General features: G+C 46.0%; 1 protein-coding gene across 1 annotated transcript in view; it reads right to left on the reverse strand.

Annotated features, from left to right (window-relative positions):
• Positions 1 to 12,767: 12,767 nt before the first annotated feature.
• Positions 12,768 to 23,765, reverse strand: part of LOC146193234 (uncharacterized) — a 256,161-nt gene continuing 245,163 nt past the window's right edge. The window contains exon 7 of the mRNA XM_084602623.1: positions 12,768 to 12,905. Within this exon, the coding sequence (XP_084458749.1) occupies positions 12,806 to 12,905 (100 nt within the window). The 3' untranslated portion in view covers positions 12,768 to 12,805. The remainder of the gene's footprint in view (positions 12,906 to 23,765) is intronic.

Below are 23,765 nucleotides of genomic sequence, written 5' to 3' on the forward strand. Positions count from 1 at the left end.
AATCCAGCAAGTATGATCTAAAAAAGTTAACATGATATCGATTTACTATGATATACACTAACATGACAAAATTTAAGCTGATATGGAATATTCTGCTTCTTGCATGAAATAAAATCAGTTGGAAGTGAGCGCTCGTGTGTCCGTCTTTTCCTGTTGTCCCTGCGTTTTTTATCCGCTTTTCAGTATAAACATGTCTAACCAACTCGCCCAAACACAGCCATTACAGAACTCTCCGGGACGATTTCAATAAATATATGTTCTATGATCTCATCCATTCTGCAAATCTCGTTAATTGTGATGTCTGTGTAGTACAGCGTTGCGATTTTATTGAATAGTTCATCTATGCTAACTTCGTAGTTTGCCATCCTGGGAGGTGAGTTGATTTCTCGTAAAGCTACAATTTCTGGTAGGATTTTCTGTTTAAAAACGTGGATGGTAAATCAGCCTTCCTTTTAAAGCCGCGGCGATTCCATTGCCATATGATTAGGAATTTAGCCTTCTGAGTAATGTTGAAAGCTTACACCTTCCCTAAGATTTTCCGTCTCCGCAAATGCTGTCGGGTTCAGCTTCCCTTTTGTTGTGTCTACGATAGAGTTCCTCTATTTCTTGGTCTGGGATGTTTTGTCTGCTTACTATATGTTACAACGCTAGCATCATGTTGTTCAGCTGTGTGAGATTCATGCTTTCTAGCGTGTTCTGGGCGCCATGTGTAGAGGCAGGTGTTGTTTGCGTTGGCGGCGGCGTCCGCAGTTGTGGCTCTTGCGTGCCCTCTGCTCAACGTTTCCTTCATTTTGTTGCCTTTTTTTCTAGCAAGGCTAACCTGTCTTTAGGTCTCTCGTTTCCTACCTGAGCTCGCGGTTAGCGGTCTGAGCGGCCTCTATCCTGGTTATTATTGTTAGGTAAAAAGCAGAGGGGGGGGGGGGGGCGAGCACTTCTGAACCGACTGACCATTTTCGGCGGTGACTTCTTGGCGTTCTTCGCACTCCCGCCGTGGCCAGCGTTCGGTAGTCTCGGGTAATCGACGTATTCGTATGGTGGCCTGGAGCTAGCGTCCGAGTCCCGGACTTGGATCTTGAAACACCGTTCATTCGCTGTCGTTCGGCTTCCTCACTACCAAACCACCTCGTCCTGTGGGTGGTTTTGCTGCCTATCGTCGACTTCCTTTTTGAGTATATTTTATTCGTTTTTTGCATCCACTCTCTCCTGTTGTGTCAGCTTCACCGAATCACTCGCACGTGGGAGGGCCGCTTATGTGTGCTTCGATGTTCGCGCGCTTAAACGTTTACACAGCGGCCATTGAGGCAAGTTATTTGGTTCTGGGTAAACGTCCGTTCGATGACAGTGCTTGTTGCATCTGAAGCACACCTGCCTGGTCGGTAGGTAGGGGTGCTTCTTGTAGAGCCCCCGTTACAGCTATCGTCTTGGGTAGTCCTGGGCCCTCGAGGGCGATCATTGCCGTCTCTGACTTTCCTAGCATCCTTGCGTAGACCGCCTTGACACCCTCGGTGGTTGCTTGGATGTTGGCCGCAGAGTTTCTTGTGTGGTTCTGGCATGGATGCCCTGCACCCCTCCTCGTATCGTGCCCTCCGATGTTGAGCAATATGCATCGAACTCGTAGACAAAATTTTGGCGATGATCAAACTGTACAGGTCGAACCTTACGAAGCAGCTGAGCGATGCCAATGGCGCCGATGAGCACAAAGGCAGGGATTTCTTGGCCGGCTTGAGCGCGAAGCTTTTTTGCCGACTGGAATGACAGTGTGCCAGGCAGGCGGTGTCTAGAGCGGCTTAGGTTTGGTTTTGTGGGGTTTTACGTCCCAAAGCAGCTCAGGCTATGAGAGACACCGTAGTGGAGGGCTCCAGAAATTTCGACCACCTAGGGTTGTTTAACGTGCACTGACATCGCACAGCACACGGACGCCTTGCTTTTCGCATCCATCAAAAAGCGGCCAAAAGCAAGGCGTCTGTGTGCTGTGCGATGTCAGGGCTTAGGTCAAGCAACGACAGCAACGCCGGTAACAGTATCCGAGGAGCCAACATCACTCCTGGGCAGGTGAGCTGATTCCGAGCAGGAAAGTTTGGGCTCGGGCTGTTCTAAGATGAGCTTCGTGGTGGAAGAATGGAGCCGTGACGAGAGAGAGATCGCGCCCCATGCTCTGTGGGCAGCAAAGCAACAGCGCCGCACGTAGAGCTGGAGGTTGATCTGGCTTGGAACCCACGTGCCGACAGGCGCGACAATAAGATCGCAAAGTTAGAGGCTCCCGTGAGGCAGTCGTGACAGTTATAGAAAAATTCTTTGCTTATGTCGTCGGCCAGGCTTTTGTGGCGTTTGCAGGCAGTATACGCAAACAGCTAGCGCTTTCTATGATGTAGAAGAGCGCACCGCCATGACAAGGGACGTTTGCGTATATCTTACATGCTGCACCATGTTTGTTCCACGCAAGCAGTCAAGGAGGTGTTCGACCCCAAAGGGCAGCGCTTAACCCTAAATGTTCAGTTTCAAGCCACTCTGCAACTTATCGTTTGTGACAAGCGTGAATATTTCCCGTGAATCAACCCCGCGCTGAGACAGTGAATTTTAGTCGGGAACGTAAACTATTTTTCCAAGAGACTATAAATAGGAACGGACTGGACAGTTATTCCTCTGTGGGAAATAAGGTTTCGTGTTGTGTATATGTGTTTAGAGGAATGATTTTTCACTTTGGAATTGTGAACGTTTGCGCAAGTGTTGCGAGAAAGATTGAGTGTTTAGGTGGTGGGCGATTTCTTGACTTAGTTTAGTGATGTCCAAAGTATTTCAGCCGTTATTCGCGAACTGCATGATGAGCGAATGCAAAAGCATGAGTGCGTATTTAGCCGTTATGTTATATCGGTTGCATTATAGACTATCATGTGCGTTTCTGGTGTAAACGATCAACCTGTGCGGACAGATCCTTTCGTTTATTGTGAGTGCATCATGAGATAGCCCTACTGTAAAATTGTATGAAACAATAACCTCACATTTTCTCACACACTCTCATACAACTCACATAAGAAATCACGTACAAGTCGCATATAATTGCACAGGACCTCAAAGGTTCTTCCATATTATCATAAATTATGGGAGATATTTTATGATAATGATGTGCACCGTATGAGAGTATATGCGATTTGACGATATTGTGTGAGGTTATTGCCCCGCATAACTTTTGCTTTTTCAGTAGGGAGTGCTTGAGATGTTTCGTGATGTGGTACGTGCAGAACAGAGTCTGCGATGCAGAACAACTCTTAGTAGTATCTTTCCGCGTCTACAGTAGCGGGTTGCTGCAAGTGGAATTTTTACGGTGGAAACAACTCCGAGGACGGAGGGGGGCTTTGTGAGGAGCAAGCGCCACATAAGTGGAATGCCGAAGACGGCGAAGAGAAGAAAGTAACTAAACATTTGGCTAATCAAGAAAGTGCCACGTGGAGCAAGCAGCAGGCAGATACGAGAACTCAGCCAGAGGAGGGAGTTGGTTCGAGGACACAGAAGAGGACAGTCAGGGAGAAAACGTCTTGTGGCTGCGTTTTTCTGCTAACAACCCGAGTGACCAGGCTTGGCTTCTGCCACAGACGTCCGGGGTTCCATACCCGGACTGACCCGATCCTGACTCCGGACGTATCTGCCTGAACTACAGGACTCAGGCGCAGCTGGACGCGTACCTTTCCAACAGCTGTGATGACGTGGCCACCAGCCGGATGGCCGAACGCAAGTTGCCCGCATCTTTACGAGACTCTGCTTCGGCCATATTAAGTACGCGTGCGAGACCCGTAGCTGTCGGAACCAGGCTGCAGCGCAGAGGCCCGCTGTGGAGCGGCCGTTGACTCTAATCGTCGGTTCGGAATGCACCTAGAAACGCCTACTCCGCTGACGCCCAGACTGACCACTCCACCCCGGACGCACTGTACACGAATATACAAATGCAGCTTCCTTTTATTTTGTCGATGATTTTCCTGTTTGTTGCTCTTGTTTCTTTTTCTTCTCTTCAGTGTACGAGTTGTTTTTTTCAGCAGTGTTAAATTAGATTTTTTTGTTTCAAGTGCCACCGCCTCGTGTGTAGATTTTGTATCTATGATCACCAGAACCTTTCAGAAATTTTCGCGCCCACGACAGGACCAGGCTGGTGACTATTGTAAATTAGGTGGGTTTTTGTTTCCTTTCCCAGTGCGGGTACTTAGGCTTAATGCCCTGCACCATGGCATCTCGTCCTTGTGTTCCAAGCTCCATGGATTGAGGGCGATCTATGCTCGAGCTCGAAGGAGTGAGCTGTGATAGCTTGAGAGTCAGGGGTGCGGCCATGCCGCCGGTGTACGGAGCAATGCCGGCTTCCCAGCGGAGATGCCATACTCGTCGTTAGGGTTAACATTGCGGCGGTCGCTATCAAAATCGACGTCTCGTTAAATGGCAAAACCATCTCACATTCTTGTTGGTGGTATCTAGGAAGTCCAGGCGTAGTTAGGATACTGTCCGTGAAGATTTCACAGCTATCAAAGGTGACTGGATGGCCAAACGCATGGGTTTCCGCGGAGCACATTCAGAGCACGTGCAATGAGCGCGTTCTTGTCTATGAGCGTTGAAAAAATAGTGGTTTAGCTCTGCTAAGCCTGGTTACGCTAGCGAAATCTTTTTTTTTACGCTTGATTATGTTGTGTTTCTGTGAGAAAGTTCTTTAAAACCCAACAATTAAATGCCTGATTTAGCGGGGTTAAAGAAAAACATGACCAGACCGGTCAAATTCGAGTCAAACCTTTTTACAGAGAAGCATTAGGATGGAGATAAACTAGATATAACAAATAAGGAGCATAACAAAGAAGATGATGACGAACACAAACTAGTAACCTCCTTGGAAGCAAAATAGCGCACTTGAAAACACAGACACAGGAAGGGAACGAAATCAATGGAACGACATCACAGCGCTGTGTTGTCGTTCCCCTTCCTGTGTCTGTGTTTTGAAGTGCGCTAGTTTAATTCCAAGATGATTTACCAACTAGCCCGTTCTTCCACTGTCATCCGTTATTAATTATGGAGTATTATTAACGATGCGCCCTTAACGGTGCGCACACTCCCAGACACCCTTCGAGTGATTGGGGTAGCTGTTCCGGTCGCAAAGGAGATGCCCTCGACCTGCGTGGCAAGCTCAGCCGGAATTCAACTACCTTGTAGGGACAGAAGGGGGTGGCCGTTTGGTGCCCAGTTGTCGCCGGTTCAAGCCAGAGTAAGGGTAGGAGCCAGAAGTAAAAAACAAACACAATTTATGTACAGCAAGAGACGATACAAAGGAATACACAACACTTGAAATGCACAGACAAGAGGTTCACAGAATACAAACGCTAAGCATGCAACTACAGAGGGATTCAATAGCATAGATGCTTTACAACACAGATTCAGCGTATTCAGCGTACCTAGCATGATTCTTAATGTGCGTACTTGGTACGTGCTCCACGAGTCCAACAGGAGTCAGCCACTACTAGGTCTGGTCACCCGAGTCATAGGACCGGAGGGGCGTGGCCAGCAGGAGCTCTGTGGCCACTCCCGGATCTGGTCATCCGGGGCGTAGGCCAGGCGGGACGCGATCGACAATAGCTCTGCTACCATCCGTCCTCCAGCAATGCTGCTCCGTCGTTCTATCCTTAGGTGTCTCCGTGTTCTACCCAGCACGCACCCATCCTTCTGTCCTCTTCTTCCTCGCTTGTCTCGCGTGCCAAGAGTTGCAGACGCCGTGTGGCGCTAGCTCCTTGCAAGCGCCCCTTTTCGGAAAAGCTTTCTAAGGAAAAAAGCTCAGCCCAAGGTGCGCGGCACACACTGTTCCCGACGATTAGTCCACACAACGCACAGTACAATGCGCACATCACATACCTTAGAAAGATCACCATTGTTCAGTGCAGAGCGTTCACAGGAATTCCACACAAGACCCAAAGTAAAACAGAATGCTTCTAAAGTCCACATTATCGGCTACGTGCTCTACGTAGGTCGGGTGAGATGCGATCAGCAGGAGCTCCGCGACCACCCGTCCTCCAGCAACGCTGATCCGCTGTTCTCTCCTTACCTGCCACCGTATTCTATCCCGCACGCGCCTCTTCCCAAGGTATATGGTCATCCTTCCATCATCTTCATCCTAGCTTCTCCCTAGTGCCGAGAGTGGCAGACGCTGCGTGCGCTAGCTCCTTACAGCTGCCTAGCCAGGTTACACTCGTATAGAGAACCTAGTTTACAGAGCGGAATCTCGATTAAGCATCGTCAGACATGGTTCTCTATGGTTTAAGACCTACACGGCTGTCTGCGAACGCCAAGGAAATGCAGTCAAAACACTGGTTCCAGCGCGCGACGTTTCCATGGCTACCTCAGAACCTCAAGGACACCGCATATGAGCCTAGAAGCCAAGAAAATACCGAGAGCATTTTGAAAGAAAAGTTTCCAGGTGTGAGACAAATGAGCAGCAATGGCGGCGCAGGTAAAAGTATATTCAGAGGACTGGAATGCTCCGTGGCATTGTGTGTGAGGCATATGATCTAAATAAGCAAATAATGAAACGAAACACATTCAAATACATTGGGTACAAGAAGACGCTGAGAATAGTGGTCATAAAGCAGGTGCCACCAAGTTGCTAATAAGATTGCCTGCTCCGCTCTCCCCATCTTAGCGCCTTCCATATGGAAAAGCGTGCCTTGATTCCCCGATGCGCTTACCCCTCCATTGAAACCTTAAAAGTATTAGGGCGGAGTGACCCTTACCCCGTCGGTGATCTGCCGATTTGGCTGTAAAGAATATGCAGTACCTACTTCATGCCTCAAGTGTCCAAAACAGCTACACAGATGGACCTTCACCACATCTTATGGACGTGCCCAGAGATGCATACATCAAGAAGATGACTGAAGGAGAAGGGAGAAAGATCGGCACATGGCTGATGGACAACTTTAAGAGCGGAAGCTTGCTCTGCTCTCTGGAAGACAGCAGTCCTACACGATTGTTATTTAGAGATAGCTACTTCTATGCCACAACGCGTCTTCGATTAAAAAACAAGTACTGGTAAAAGTAAAGTTTGGTAGCCGTGTGAAGAAGTAGCAGGCGTGTAAGCAGAAGTGTAGCAGCAAAAGAAGAAGCGAGCGCGTGTGCAGCTGCGCACGCGTCAAATGCGAAGAAGGCGGCGCTGCTCCTGGCGCAGCACCTGAGGTCAAATTACCGATGCCGATGACCTAGATAGACGAGGCCAGCAAAGCTTTCGCTTTAAAAATGGTGCTTCAGCTTAACCTTCTGGCCCCGAGTCAGGCATGCACGTTCGCAGGACTTTTTTTATAACGCTGGTTGTTATCTGTGACAGCTGGTCTTTCAAATATAGTGGGGGCTTAGGATCCGCTATGGTAATCAATTTGTGAGGTAACAGATATCAATTAATGCTGATACTGACTGGGCAAGTAGAGAAGTGCTCCGGGGTGAAACGGAATCTGCAAGCTAAGGAAACGGTGATTGGGAGTCACGTCACTAGTTTAAAAAGTTAGCAGTTTTTAATGCTGGAATGGATTTAACGGCTACAATTTTATATCGCATTGTCCGTCACTGCTCCATCCCCCAAGGCTACATGACCTACATAGGTGTGCTAGGGACTGTCAGAGGAGGTTCGAAAATTATCGTGTGTTGTAATCTTTGCTACAAAATATAGCCAAGTGAAGTGCTACCTACTGCGAACAGTTTTTCCCACCTTCAGTAATGACATTGCAAATGCAAACGATAATTAATCTGGGATAGTTTCCAGCTTGGGCGCCCTAATGCCAAAAATTGCTGCTATCGCTCAAGGTGGCGCCCCTTATTTGCAATGATGATGATAATGATGAAAATAGTTTATTGATTTAAAACTTTGTGATTGGCCCCTTCATTTCAGGGAGTCCGCTGTATTTTGCAGCTGCTCTTGCGCCTAAAGTCAGCTGGTGCTGAACGTTCGGGTTTGAGCTGGAGAGATTTCGCTCACACAGTTCAATCGTCATGCCTTCTATCCTTTTTACTGCGGTGTTGTATTTACAGGCCCATACCATGTGGTATTGGCCCGCCTCGTTGTCACATTGTGCGCATTGTGGCTTATAGTCGTGTGGGTAGATTGCGTGCTTTTTTAGACCTCAGTACGTGTTTGAGTTCTTCTCGGTGTTATTTCCTGTTCTTTGTCTGCGTCCTTATCAGGTGGCGCGTATCCCTTTATCTGTAGCTATAGTGTTTCAGGATTTCCGAGTTGGCGGTCATTATGCTTCTAAAGTTGTGCTCGTCCGTGTTATAGTGGCTAGAATGACAAGTGTCAGCATAGTCGCGGTCGCGCCGTGTTCAGAGGTGTGCTGATGTTTCATGCCGTCGACGGGCGGCTCGCACAACGCTACCGAGATTCGTCGAGAGCACCCGCCGACCACTGTCGCCGCATGTTTTGTCGCCTGCAGAAGGGACGTCCACGTGTTCTCAGAACGTGTGCAGTGGGCTGGTTTGAATTTGTTTGCGATCGCTATGTACCGACGTGGCCATGTCACAAGGGAAGAAGGCATTTCTCTTCGCTGCTCCCGTTGACGAAGGTAGAAGCAGAAGCTGTCAGCATCGCCGCCGCATCTGGATGAATTCTCGCTCCCTCTCCAGCGCATCGATGCTGACACCTGTCCTTCTAGCCACTATATCCGTGTGTTGGGGTGCTCAGGGTAGTAGTGCGTGTGCCCTTTTGTTTCCCTCTACAGACTGGTGTGCCAGTGTCCATATCTTCATCCCTTTCCTATAGCCGTCCTTGATGTTCGTGAGAATCCTTAATGCTTCCTGCCCTCTCCTGCCTCTGCTTTAGTTCCTGTACACTTCTTGTCAGTCTGTTGTGATAGTCGTGCTGTTCCGAGACGGGATCGCGAGCGTAATTGCTGCCTCTTCCGCTTTTCTTAGGTTCTCTACGTCTGACGGACGCGCTGTTTTTATGTTACCATCCGAGTCTGTGACTGCTATCGTCATGATGTTTCTAAGTGGTCCTGCCGCTGGTCCAAAAAGTGTTTTGTTGTCATTCTCTTATTGCTTTTTTATGCTTCTCGCTCTGCCTGTCATCTTCCTTCATCGTGTGCATGATGTAGGTTTCTTGGTATAGGCTTTACGTCTAAGATGTTTCGAGCTGTCCAAGGACGTCATATGGGTCGTTCTTCGCGCTTATGTACGGCAGTTTGAGTCGGTCTAACATGGCTCTTCCCGTCATGCTCTTGTCTAGGTGGCATTTCTGCGATGTTTTCCCAGCTTCAGGACGTCTTTCTCCCTCCTTCTTGTGTTTCTGATCTTGCATGCCATTCGTACTACTTGCCCTGTAGTCTCTGATAGGCAGCTTATTTTTGCTTGCGATAGTAAGCCGCAGGGTGTTCGCTTTGGAGACTGCCTGAATTCTGATACCATGAAGCCTCACCTCAATGGGTGGCCTGTTTTTTCTTTCCTGAATACTGGAAGTCTTGACTTGCTAGAGGCACATATTAGACCGTATACTTCTGCATATGCTTGAACTGTGTTTGCGGCTTCCTGTAGTTGGCGTTGTCCATATTGTCATGTCATGTGCATAGATGGTGCGCGTGATGCCCTCTATGGCGTGAAGTTTCTCTGGGACTATAACACGGACATGTTATAGAAAATTGGGGATAATACTGCGGCTTGTGGCGTCCCCCTGTCACCCACTTCTATAAATCGCCTTGATCTTCCCTTGATTCTCCTTGCTAGCCACAGAGGGCACCACGCTCTAACAGACGCTTGATTTCTCTCAACCACATCTGCAAGATATGGAGGTGCTGCTGAGAACGGTCAACGAGAAATTATTGCGCAGGAGTAGTGCACTAGACATGCTACGATGTTAAAAAGGAGACTCGCCGATGGTGGAGAGAATTTCAGCAGTTGTGACTGGGCCATGTGTTTTGTGTACGCATGCGCACGTGTGGAGAGGCATAGGTGGATCGCTGTCTTGTTGTACTTCCTGTGTCCTGTGCTTTTCTCTCCATCTCTTGCAGGCAGGATACCAATTAGGTGTCCACAACCTACGAAAGGCCTACCAAACACTACCGTCATAATGCCAAAAATTTATATTTCGGGACCAATAAATGCGTGCGCTTTGGCTGCTTGAAATTCTGTACTGAGCTCGTGCTTGAACGAATATTTTTGTTTTGGGTATTTCACTTGTTATGACCTCACACAATGGTGTTGTTATCGGCTGAACCTTCTACGAGTACTGCTGCCGTCCCCTCTGTTCATGCACGGAACACGAAACAGCATGCATATGCATTCCTGCGTGGAATTATCTAGGTGTTGCAAGAATTAGGCCCCCAATTTTGTGAAACATTCTACCCGACGTTGTCAATTGGACAGGAATTCGCAGCAACAAATCGTAGGACCTTTATTTTGCTTTGGTGCCACGCAATGGCAATATTTTCAGCGTGGGGTGCTGCATGCGATTATAACGCAGTTGATATAGGGTTAAATCGATAACAAACTTGCCCGGAACTAGCAAAGCCAGGCTACCATACTGAAGAGTCACATTGAAAACATTTGTCAACACAGCCGACGCACTCGTTCCGCGGAGCTCGACCAACCGTCCAGGAAGCACTTCGTAATAAAATGAAACGGAAGAAATTGTAACGTCTTCGTCCTTATCCAGCCATTGAGGCGCAATGCAAAGGGCCACCCCAGGTGCACATCAAATGAATGACCGTTCCACCGTTATCTCCAGAACGTTTCTCGCGGAGTGCCATATGCTAAGCCGAGCTTATTGGCGCCTCAGCAGCTTTATGCACGGTCGTTCCGCATGCCCTTGCTCTTTTCCAGCTGAGCTCTCAACTGCTGTTGCCTAGTCTACTCGTGTCAACAGTCGATTATCATGTCAACATCCGACATGGATTATTTCTGCACATAGCAAGGATGCGTTCTCCCTTTACCGCATGCTTCGATTTACACAAACAATGCGTCATCGCTTCAGCGCCCCAAGACGACGGAAGGGCGGTGGCAAAAACTGGTGCGGCAGAGGTCTATAAAGTGATATCAGGCAGTTTTAGCTAGCATGGACCTCCAAATACATTTGCGATAAAATTTCGCTCCTTGATCCCAAACGTCAGTCCGCGTTGTGAGCCGGCCCGTTGACATGAAGAGGAATATTTCGTTGCGCTTCCCCATTGGCGAGCCCTATAGTGACGCAGGAGGAATGGGGCGCGGGGACGTGTAGTCACGACCTTCTTTCGGGGGTGGTGTGAAAATTTATGCGTACAGAAAATGCTGCGTGGGCCTTGTGACCAAAAAGCCATGAGCGCGCCTTGTAGAGCGGCATGGGCAGGTTGCTTTCTTTTGATACTTAGTGACGTCCAACAAAATAAAATAATGGACATCTGTTTAAAATAGATCCTTGCAGGATACGGCCACGTGAGATCCGAAGTCATTCTCTATGAAGGGCAAACACCGCAAAAGGCACTCCGCGCGACCACAAATAATCCTAGCCGTGCCCCTAAAGCACTATTACGTGCGTTAAAGGACGCCTGTTGTGTGGAATCGTAGTGATTATTCCTGCCCGTCTTTGCTTGTCTTGAAAAACATCGAGTATGCGATTATAAGAAATCTTTGTTTATGCTCACGTCCTTTCGTGCGCGATTTCAATACTGCGTTGGGATGCGAAGGGCTATCAGACCTATACTGATCGAAGCCACACTCAAATGCGTTTAAGTTGGTTCTGACGGCCGTGGTTTCTTTTCCCGCCTTAACGGGAAAGTGTTTTGCGAGATTTCGATTGGACACAGTTGACGGTGATGGTGAATCTGTACTTCGATTTGCGCGGATGACATTTCTTACCATTCCCGCAGCTGTATTGTTCACAATTTATGGGCGCAGTTCAGCTTTATGATGAGTTTTTCTTAGGAAGCTCTTCAATGGCTTCTTAGCCTTCGGAATGTCGTCACTCTTGAATGACAGTATTATAAATCTATACCATATCAAAACATATTGCACTAAATGTATCTTCTCCTAGTATTACATACAAATATTTTCTCTTTATTCTCTCCCTGAGTTGCAGCTTCCGCGCACTCGTCCTTGGGCATCGAATGAGCTTTATCACATATACAGAATTTAAATCTTAGACTTATTGTTGCTTTGTAGGCCAAAGTACCTTCAGCCAAGCATTTCAAACCTTAAAAGTTGAGCAGCTGGTTGGAGGGATCCTTACAGCTCCTAGAGGACCAGCGGAGTTTCGACATTCTGTGGATCGAGCCCGGCATCATCCGCGTAAGACCACTACGAACGATCGTTAATCACTGAATTTCAGGTCTTTTTCTTTGAATTTTGAACTAAACCGACTATAGAGTTGAATATTTGTAATGTCTTTGTATTTACTGAAAGTAAAACCGCATTGTTTTCATGATTTACTTTATGATCCTCCGATTGCGGTGACGGGAATTACCCGTTTTGCAGAACTTTGTCTAGTGTGATCTTTTCTGGACGCTAGTAAGTCACATTACAGATGAAAACAGTATTGAGCCGTTATAGCAAAACATTTAATTTGGCTTAACAAACATAATTAGGTAAATGCGCAAGAAGCTGGAACTAATAACAGGAATTAAATTTCATATCTTTTGGTGGAAAAGCTTGATAGTTCTTTGGCACAGTTAAACATGCTTTTTATGCGATGTTGTAAGCTATACTAATATTTGATGTATAATTTAACCCAAAGCTATCTTAAAGAAAAATTGTCATTGCAGTAGTGTGCGGCGTGGTAGTATTAAAAAAGAACGCATATAAGGTGGGCACAAAACTAAGCTTTAATACATAAAGCGTCTTATATTTCAATATCCTCCGTGACGACTTCACGGCATATGGTTCCATTACGATAGGGTTTGCAGGTCGTTATGATTCTTGTCCGGTTCGGTAGAATATGCTGGAGAAAAATAAAGAAGTCCATTCTATCAAGCTGATATTTTCACTCATTAAGCAAGTAATGGTTCTCATAGCGCCCTTAATAGTAACCCTTGAATGGGGCCCTCCGAGAGGGCAATGCTGACCACGCCTGTACTTATAGGATTTATGATGCGGTATAATGAAGCTAAGTGCCACAAAATAACTTTAAAACTGTCCAAAGAAGGAAATTTTAGAGATCTTTTGAAATAAAGGAAACTGGGAGCATACAAGAGAAGAGCTTATACTCAGTCTTCACCATTAAACAACAGCTTTAGCGAGAACTTGGTGCTCAAGCCATGATAGCGTTTTAAAACACACTGCCGGATGTATACCATAAAATTCGCAGGTAGTTTTATATTTGTGCCCATGCGTGTTAGCTGTTCAAGAGCATCGAGTCACATTGTTAGAGGAATCAGAAAAGTTATACACCTTAAGATTCGCCTCCCCCCCCCCCCCCTCCCGAAACAAAAGAAAGCCTTACTTTTGTCTGTTTTTGCTTAGTATTCCCTACAGGGTCAGGATCCGCGAGGTTGTCTGTAAACTGGTCGAGTAAATGTCGTAAAATTTCTATGCATGGAAATTATATGGTCTGCATTAGAAACACAGTTACAAGAAGCTTATCACACGAATCTATAAAAAGTTTTGAGAATTCGATGGAGCCATCTGCTTTAGTCCACACAAGCATTTTCATCTCTTCATATATAGACTAAAGCCTATGTACGTTGTTTTCTTGTCACGAACGCATTCATTCGAATATTAACCTGACTTGACCGCAGTTATGCAGTACTCCGCAGCCAGCCGAAGGTTTAATTGCATATATGGGTGTTCATCGAGTGATTCGTTTTGAAAGCTCCGGCACAGAGATCTTGCAGATCGTTTTCAACCGTGGCTCGTTTGCCAAACAAACAAGAACGCGCCAGGCCCGAGTGGCAGCCGAAGAAAATATTGGCAGCAGCTTTTTGACCTTCCGAATTATCTGCTATTTAGAGCAAAATTAATGCCTGTTCAATGATCTCTAGTGGCACAATTATGGCGCACTTTAAGACCGAGGACTAAAGTATGACTTGTCACTATTCGACGTCGTGTAAGACAGCGCTGCTCTGTAACGGTAGATAGTACACACTGGTTTGCTAAGCACGTTTGAATATCGAAAAAAAAAGCGCCTGTGTAGTGAAAAGGCAACCGCGTGGAAAGCCAGATAGTTGCCACTACTGATCTGGAAACAGCTCATCGCACGCTTTATCACTTAGCACGTGTGAATTTCGTGCATATGTTTGCCCGTAAAGACATCAGCCGCTACATTGAACACTCTCAGAAAGTAAGGCCTGGAGGGTACGTGTGAACAAAGAGTGAAGAAAAAGGCTATCACTTCACTTGGCGAAAGAATGGTTATGTGCTTGTGCGAAAAGATGAAGGTGTCAGTGCAATTTGTATTAACACTGAATGTGATCTCGAAAACTGGTGTGAATAGAAGCTGTAATTGCTTATGCGCCTGCCACATCAAGATGGAAAAGCCATTATCGCAATCGTTTGATCATGATGCTGTATCATTCGTTATTGCAGTTTAGAAAAAGGAACGACCTTGTTTTTATTCTTGTTATCATACAAACATGCGCAGTTCAGGTAGCAAAAAGGATGAACTAGACCTACAACTGGACACGTTCAGCCATAAATTCGACATCTTAACCTTCAACGAGACAGGCTTCACCAGTAGCTATGACACAGTAGATTTTTACGGGTATTCTTGTGAAACAGTCTGCTCAATAGTTAAGAAAGAAGGTGTTGCCCTTTTCGTTAAGAATAACTTATCCTTTGAGGCCATGTCGGAGCATAGCTTTCTAAACCCTTGCTTTGATTTCCTCTTCATCAAATGCCATGCTTTCATATTTGGTATAATCGCCAGTTTGATGATTTCTGTTGTCTTCTTGAACTTTTGTTAGATCAGGTGGCAATGATGAACATGCCTGTTGTAATTACGGATGAATTTAATATTAATCTTCTTCAACTGACAGATTATGCTCGGGAATTCACGGATGCTTTAGCTTCTTGTGGTTTTATTAACATTATTGAGGTCCCCACCAGAATTACAGAATCGTCTGAAACGTTGATTTGTTTAGGTTTAGCCTCACGCTAAAAAGGTGAAACAAAAGCTGGCATAATAATGAGTGATGTCAGTGATCATATTGCAGTGATCAGTGATCATATTGCACAGCGATATTAGGAATAGCACGACGTCTGACTTTGACGGTATCAGTGTACTCCCAATCAGGTCTGTACCAGGTCTCATATCAGTGGTGCTATGTCGATTAATTAATCTGGTGTTTGCGAAAGGCGTTTGTACTGAAAAAAAAAAAATTAAAAATACCAAAAGTCTCTGTTTTGCACAAATGAAAAGCTCTGAATAATATTGGTTTTATAGGCCATATCATTTTTGCCACTGTTTTTCAAAGGTAGAAGAGAGTGACCTATTAACATCAGAATAATTATTCATCTAAATTTTCACATTTCCCTATCTGACTACTAATATGAATTCCATAAAAGTAAATCCACTGAGGTCGCAATGTTAAAATCTGAGATAAAATTGTCAATAATATTGTCACGCCTCGATAGCCCCCCCCCAATAACGGCTTAAAGATAAAACGCTTTACTGATCAACCGAAAAGAGCCCTGCATTGAAGCTTCCTTCTCTTCCAGCCTCACGTTCGTAGTCCTAGTGCCATCTTTCGCAACTTCTATGCGGCATTTGCCCCCCTCCTCAGGAAGTGTCGTCCCGATGAGCATAAAAGGAAGTAGGAGGTCAAGGTCAGTCCGATGGGTACGGCTTCATGCGTACAACATGGACGACGTCGGCTTGGTGCTGGTGTCGTTTGGATGTCAATACCCATTCTGGTACCGTCTCATACGTTAGGTTGGCCAAGCGTCTCAGAACAACATAGGGCGTGAACTATCCCAGCAACAGTCTTTCGGAGAGTCCACGGCGGTGAATAGGGGTCCAGACCCGTACTTGATCAAAGTAGAGTTCTGGGCTAGTTGGTAATACATGATAAGTGGGAGGCTTAGCGCGGAACAGACAAGGATCGCCAGACAGACTTGATCGCCAGGTACACGCGTTACATGTCAATAGCGAAGATTGTAGGTCGTGCATCATACTCCTGCTGATTGATGATCCGCTAGTTGTGGGGCTTCCTCAACGCGCTGTTCAAATTCCTTGGCATCCTCAAAGACACCATCGGCATCCTGAATTCGGGAGCAACATGGCATCCAGCATAGCTGTGACTGGTCGCCCGTGAAGGAAGCTGAATGGTGTCATGCGAGTGGTGTCTTGTCGTACCGCATTGTACGCGAATGTTATGCTGGGAAGTGCGTCCTATTGTCGTCCACGCCGACGTACATGCAAAGCATGACTGCATGGTCTTATTGAGTCGTTTCGTCAATCCATTGGTTTGAGGCTGATAGGCCGTCGTTTTACGGTGACTGGGACCGCTGAGGCGGATAACGGTCTCTAAAAGCTCTGCCGTAAATGCCATTCCTCTGTCAGTTATAATGAGTGCCGGAGCGCTGTGCCTGAGGATAATGTTCTCAACGAAGAACCAGGCTGCTTCGGCGACGGTACCCTGGGCAGAGCCGTTGTCTCCGCATAGCGGGCTAGATAATCGGTGGCGACGATTATACATTTATTTCTGGGTGTCGACGTCGGAAATGGGGACAGGATGACCATGCCAATTTTCTTGAAAGATGTTTTTGGCACTTGAAGAATGTGGAGTAGGTCGGCTAGTGTTACAGGGGGGGGGGGGGATTTACGGCGTTGACAGTGTACGCACGTCCTTATTTAGTGCTGCACTGTTGCCGGCAGTTTCGGTCAGTAGTATACACTGTACTGTAATTAACGTGCGGGTGTAGCCTAGGTGGCCGGCAATTGGCTCGTCGTAGCACGCTTGCAAGCCCTCAATGCGGAGAGCTGTTAGCACGAAGAGTAAATGACGTTTCTCCCCAGGATGAAACTTCTTGTAAATTACATCGTTCCGAATAAAGAATGAAGAGAGTCCTCATGAGAAAATTTTTGCAAAACAGCAGTTCGCTTCTTCGAGGAATTGATAGGAGAGAGAATATTCTAGTCCTTTCACTGCGGTTGGGAAATAGCATACAGGGAAATAGCATAGTTGAGAAATTAGGAGTCTTTTATGACTCCTAAAAAGGCTGTACACGTGTATTCATAGGTCTTGGTGGAAGGTTCGACCGGTGCTCGCTAAAGGCAGCCAGCATCCCTGTGCTTCATTCCAGATTTAAAAACTGTAATGTCGAACTTTTGTAATAGAAGGCTCCAATGCGCGGGTCTCCCAGAAGGGTCCTTTATGTGCGTTAGCGAACAGAGAGAGTGATGGTCGCTAACGACTTCAAAGGGGCGAGCGTACAGCTTCGAGCGGAACTTCATAACCTCCCATATCACCGCAAAGAATTCTTTTTATGCTGTTTAGCATGTTATGTTTCCACGCCATCCCGGCGTTGCACCACTGCAGCACTAAACCCACATTGCTCGCATCAATATGAAGCACGGTAGGGAAGTCTTCATCAAAGTGAGCCAGGATAGGCGGTGCCCGTAGACGTCTCCGGAGCTCATTAAAAGCTTTGGCGCTGTTCTTCACCCCAGCAAAAGACAGCGTTGTCGCGTGACAGTGAAGTTAATGACCAAGCAATTCGTGAAAGCCAGTAATAAATCGGCGGCAATAGGCGCAAAAACCCAGGAGGCGCCGCACCGCCTTTTTGTCCGTAGGTTTTGTTAACATGGTGACTGCGGAGAGCTTTTCAAAATCAGGCCGAACACCTCCTTGGCTAACGACGTGACCTAAAACCTGCAGCTCCTCGTAACCGAAGCGGCACTTCTCTGGTTTTAGTGTGAGGTCTGCAGACCTAGTTGCCTGAAACACTGCTACAATCGAAGTAGATGCTCTTAGAAGGTAGCCTAAAACATGATCACTTGGTCAAGATACACCAGGCATGTTTGCTACTTGAGTCCCGAGAGCACAGTGTCCATCAGCATTTGACATGTTGCTGGGGCCGAGCATAATCCTAGCGAAATAACCTTAAAATCGTACCATCCGTCGGAAGTGACGAATGCTGTCTTCACCTAATCTCTCTCATCTACTTCGATTTCCCAATATCTACTTTTGAAATCCATTGATGAGAAGTAACGTACATTTCGTAGCTTGTCAAGGGAATCGCCGATGAGAGGGAGAGAGGGCACGTCTTTTTTGTCTCTGTTTTCAGCTTGCGGTAGTCAACGAAAAGCCTTAAGCTGCATCCCTTTTTGTAAAAGGACTGTTTCGATGTTTGGTCAAAGGCGTTTGGCAGATCAGCGATTCTGAAGCCAAACAGTCTCTAATTGATCTATGGGATCCAAAAGCTGCTCCCGTCTTTAACACAAATTTGGGCTCATATAAACCATGGCTGCGGGTGCCTTGCACTGATTCTTCCTGTTGCAGCACAAAACAATCGTGCGCATTTTGGAGGCTGTCGAAAAAAGGCCACAGTTGTGCTTTTAAGAATTTGTGGACGCTCGTCGCTGAAGTTGGTCAGCCGCATGTCAGTGTGCCCATTGTCAAATTTGACATGCTCTCGAGCAAAAGAAACACCTCGGCTGGGTGTCAAAACAAGTGCCTGTTCGGCGACGCCATCGCCGGTATGCGCCACATCGCACTTCGCTTCAACAAGAGAGCATGATCGCGCACGTAACGTAACCGTCTCATTGGGTACGCGCGTAAGGGCATCAGGGGTATTTCCGCAAAACCAAGGTCTCCATGATGTTTGGTGAAGAAAACGACGCTGTCCCGAATGCTGATTACAGACTATGAAGGAGTAGCAAATCCATTCACAAGACGAGATCTTTGAAAGTGTCAAGGAGAACAACCAAGCTGCCAACGAACATAGCGTTTCCAATTCATCTCCGGGTAGTGCATTTCCCAGTCGGTGCCATTAGCTTACACCACAACTTCTTGTCACTGGCGCAGTACATTTTGTTCTACTTTGCGCAGCGTGCCAATCAATTTTGGGCTAATAATTGAAAAATCCGCCCGGTATCCACCAGACCGTGTACCTTCCTATTCAATGGAAACGGCGGGGTCAGCGCTAACAACGTCGTCTCTGTTTCTCGTCTCTTGCGGCATTTGCGGTGGAAGTGCGGCAAGGTCGGTACTGTCAGTTTTTTCGGCGGTAACGTGGTATTTTTGGCGGTAACGTAGGCGGCATTTTTGGCTGTAGTGCTTAAATGTCAACGAGAATAGCGGCGTCATAATCACGGGTTGCGGTCGGCAGTTGTCACGGTAGTGAGGGCTTTGAAACTGCGACTGGTTGCAACCTCCCATCGCGAGGTTGGGCCTGCCTAATTTCGCGAATGCTAATTTCACCTCCCAGTCCACCGCTTAATCCCCGCCGCCTATTTTGCTCGGTTGCACATTTGAAACCTCTTTCCATGTTTTCTATTCTAAATTAAGCAGGCGTTAACATGAGTAGGAGATTGCTGTCAAGGCTTGATAGTAGTGGCATCGAGAGTGAGAGGTGATCCTACATTGCAAAATGTGAGATTTGCGCTTATCACGTGGGCAGTGATTTCGGCGGTTTTCATGCTGCTAGTTTTATAAATGGGTCTTTTTAGAGAACCTGCAAATAGTTTTAGCCTGATAGCGATTTGTTTTGCATTAGTCACAAATGCGGAAAAAGACGAGTCTCACCAATATAAGGGATGATGGTACTTGCTCCAGAATATCCTTTAAGCGAAGAAACTGAAGGCGAAAACAGCCGTTTCAAATATTTATTAAAGGAAAAAAACAACGTGTAGGAGGCGGCACGAAGAAGCTGTGCACTCATGGTGTCGGCATGTTTATATCGCGTATACCTTCAAAGGTTTCGGTTTTCTACGCACAAATAGCATATTATATAAGCATTACAATGACCAGCGTATGGAGTACAGTTGCAATTACAGCGCGCAGTATAGCAGATAAGTGATCTTGGAAAATGGCCACAATGATAGACGAAGGCAAGAGAAGGCAAACGAAGAGAAGCTAGAGCCTTAAAAGCTGGGAACGGCTATCAAGTTATTTGTCATTCCAGTGATCCCTTCTAAATAAGTAGCGCGATGAAAACAATAATTACAAGAAACAAAGAAAAAGGTTCAAATTTAAATCGAGTATACTCAAAGGAGCACGTATTCTAAAGATCAAAAACAGACTCTAAGATATTGCTCTGCAAAATAAATAGCTACATTAGCTAAAATAGCTTCTATAGAATAAATCTAAGCATCCAGCCTTAAATGGCTGGAACACGGCTTGCCACAGTTTGTTTCCCTGCTTGCGTACGACGATGTTGTGACAAGATTCATGGGCTCTTTGCTCGTCCACTATTGTGAAGATCGGTCTTTTACTGTCACTGACAAGAGAAACCTGTCATTCACGAAAAATTCTGAACGCTGTGTAAATACGCTTGCAAGTTGAGAACTCTCTCTGCGAATATGTAGGTGCTAATATGTGACCAAAAAATGAAGAGAAACGGCCGACAAAAAGAGATAATTCAGTATCAAAGTGCCTGACTTTGATACTTTCAGTATCAAATTGCCTCAAAAGCATGTTTTGACACCTTTACAAAAACATAACAGAAAGGACGTCATCATGCAGAAAAGCAGTATTATTTAGGGAACATCGCCTGACTCATTTATCAAGGGGGGCTCGAACAAGAGTCCCATAAACTGAGGAGAAGACAGTGGTTGTTATTACAATAAATGGGTCGTGGCCAAATGCGAATCATTTTGAAGCCTCAAATCTTACACTGATCCATGATCTGAATGAGCGTGCGAAGACTAATACACCATTACAAACTGTAAAATGGGAGAGGGCAGAAGGCAAGGATACAATACGAAGTACCTTTAATGTACCCTACGTTTTTCGCTTCCTCACACTCGGATGAATGTAGCGGAGGAGTCATTCACCCTTCACGTCTGTGACGACAGGTATAAATACTACCCCTTCAGTCGATTGCCGATGGGGCTCCAAGATGACCCGGGATCCAGCTCTATGAACAGTTTAAAATAAATTTTGAGGGACATTTATGTCCCTCTGCAAGGATATAACATCATCACCATCATCAGCCGGACTAAAGAGCTACAGGGCGAAGGTCTCTCCCATTTCCCTCTAATGAACCCTGTCCTATGCTAGCTGCATCCACTTGACCCTTGCCAATTTCTTAACCTCCTCCAGCCACCTGATGCTCTGTCGCACCTTACCTTCCTCGCTTATCTTCCCTCGGAAATCAATTGGCTACTCATAGAGACCATTGATTGTTCTCTCTTCACGCTACATGTCTAGCCCATACCCATTTCATCTTTTTAATTTCATCTAGATTGTCAGTAACTTTTGTTATTCCTCTTGCCCGCTTTGTACGCTTCTGATCTCCATTACACCTACCATTGAGAGTTCCATAACAGCCGCATAGGCAAGTACTGATATGATGCAACTGTTCCAAACTTTCCTCTTGAGAGATATCAGTAGGCTACAAGTCAAAATGTTTGAGTATTGACTGAGTGCTATGACATTGCGCACCTTGTCCCTAAGTGCATACTTCTAAATTTTGCTTACACCTAATTCCATCTTTAACGCTTTGAGGCCACGACCGTTCTTTACAGCATGCTCAATTGCCCCCATGTTACACTTCCGTATGTCGGCTACCTTGCGCTTGTTGGTTAGCTTTTATATTTCAGCCAGTTCTATCCGGTCTGTTGGGTTTTCATACTTTCATACTTTCATGCTTTCATACAGGCTTTCATACTTTTGCATTTCTTAATCATATCTTTCACCTTCTTAGATAGTTTACCGGCATCATCTCTAACGGTTCTACCGACTACATCTACCGCGCAGTCTGCAATGATATCTCAGAAATTATTGTTCACTGCCTGCAGGCTAAGATCTGCTTCCACAGTGAACACTGAATATTTATTTTGCAGCGAGAGTCTGAATTCTACTTTCCCCCTTACTTTAATTCGTTGATGGGCTTCCTCCTCACAAGTCTTTCCCGTTCCCTCTTCAAATCCAGTTAATTCCAGACTTCAGCATCCTGTGATCACTGCATGAAACCTTTTCACTTATAAATACATCTTGCACAGTTCCAGGACTAGAACAGGGTATAAATTAAATCTCATCCTTAGTCTCCCCATTAGAGCTTTTCCATGTCTACTTCCGGTTCTTCCGTTTGCTGGAGAAGGAATTCATGATTCGCAAGTTATTTCGTTCAGCAAACTCAACTGATACATCCGCCCTGCTATTTCCATAACCCAATGTTATAGTTGCCCACTGCCTGGTCTCCAGCTTGCTTTCTGCCTACCTTGGCATTGAAGTCGTCCATCAGAAACAGTATAAGAAAATAACAAAATTCCCATAAAGAAAGGTGTTAGGCAAGGAGACACAATCTCCCCAGTACTATTCACAGCTTGCTTAGAGGAAGTATTCAGAGACTTGGAATGGGAGCAGTTAGGGATAAGGGTAAATGGAGAATACCTCAGTAATCTGCGATTTGCTGATGACATTGCCTTGCTAAGCAACTCGGGGGATGAACTGCAAATAATGATTGATGACCTAGACAGGAAAAGTAGAAATGTAGGCTTGAAAATCGATGTGCAGAAGACTAAGGTATTGTTCAACAGTTTCGGGAAGGAACAGCAGTTTACATTAGGTAGTGAAGTACTGGAAGTAGTAGGCGATTATGTCGACTTAGGAAAGGTAGTAACCGCAGATCCGGACCATGAAAAGGAAATAACAATACGAATTAGATTGGGAGGGAGCGCATTTGTCAAGCACTCGTAGATTATGACTACCAGCTTACCAGTATCGCTCAAGAGGAAAGTATACAACAGTTGCATCTTACCTGTACTCACCTATGGGGCCGAAAGATGGAGGCTAACCAAGAGAGTTCTACTTAAGTTGAGGACAACCCAGAGGGCTATGGAACAAAAAATGGTAGGGATAACATTAAGAGATAGGAAGCGTGCAGAGTGGGTCAGCGAAATAACTCAAGTTACCGACATTCTAGTGGAAATTAAGAAGAAGAAATGGGCATGGGCAGGACATGTAGTGCGAAGAGAGGATAACCGATGGTCGCTTAGGGTAACAAACTGGATTCCAAAAGAAGGAAAGCGTAGCAGGGGGCGGCAGAAAGTTAGGTGGGCGGATGAGGTTAAGAAGTTTGCGGAGTCAAGTGGATGCAGCGAGCACAGAACCGGGTTAAATGCAGAAATATAGGAGAGGCCTTCGCCCTGCAGTGGGTATAGTAAGGCTGATGATGATGATAATGGCATTGAAGTCGAACATCAAAACAGTATACTGTGTTTTGTACCGAAAGCTAGACTGAGGTAGGTTTTCAAGCCGTCGGTGTGGCACCGTGGAACACGAAGAAGACGAAAAAGAAGAAGGAAAAGAAGAACAAGAAAAGATGAAGGAGAAGAGGAATAAAAATAGGAAGAAGGAAAAAAAGAAGACTAAAACGAAGACGCAGAAGAAGGAGGCAGATAACTCCGTAGTTGATAGAGGCGAACGACAACAGCGAATGGCTAGGACAGAAGGTTCGTTCGAACGTTGTGACGGCGGTGTACCCCAAAGTTCGACGTAAAGACGATGTCATACCACTAGAAGTCTTCTACACCCGAATGAGAATGTGAACGACTGGAGGCAGTGGGTGCGTATACGTGAAGTGATTCCTCTATGGCATAAATAAATCTGAAACCATCTAGTAATTAAACTACTAGACACTGAAGCAATGTCTACATTGAACCGGAACCAAAGCGTAGCCACGCAGATTGTTTTCGC

The sequence above is a fragment of the Amblyomma maculatum genome, chromosome 4 (assembly GCF_055883805.1).
Source record: "Amblyomma maculatum isolate TAMU_Amacu chromosome 4, ASM5588380v1, whole genome shotgun sequence".
Lineage (NCBI taxonomy): Eukaryota > Metazoa > Arthropoda > Arachnida > Ixodida > Ixodidae > Amblyomma > Amblyomma maculatum.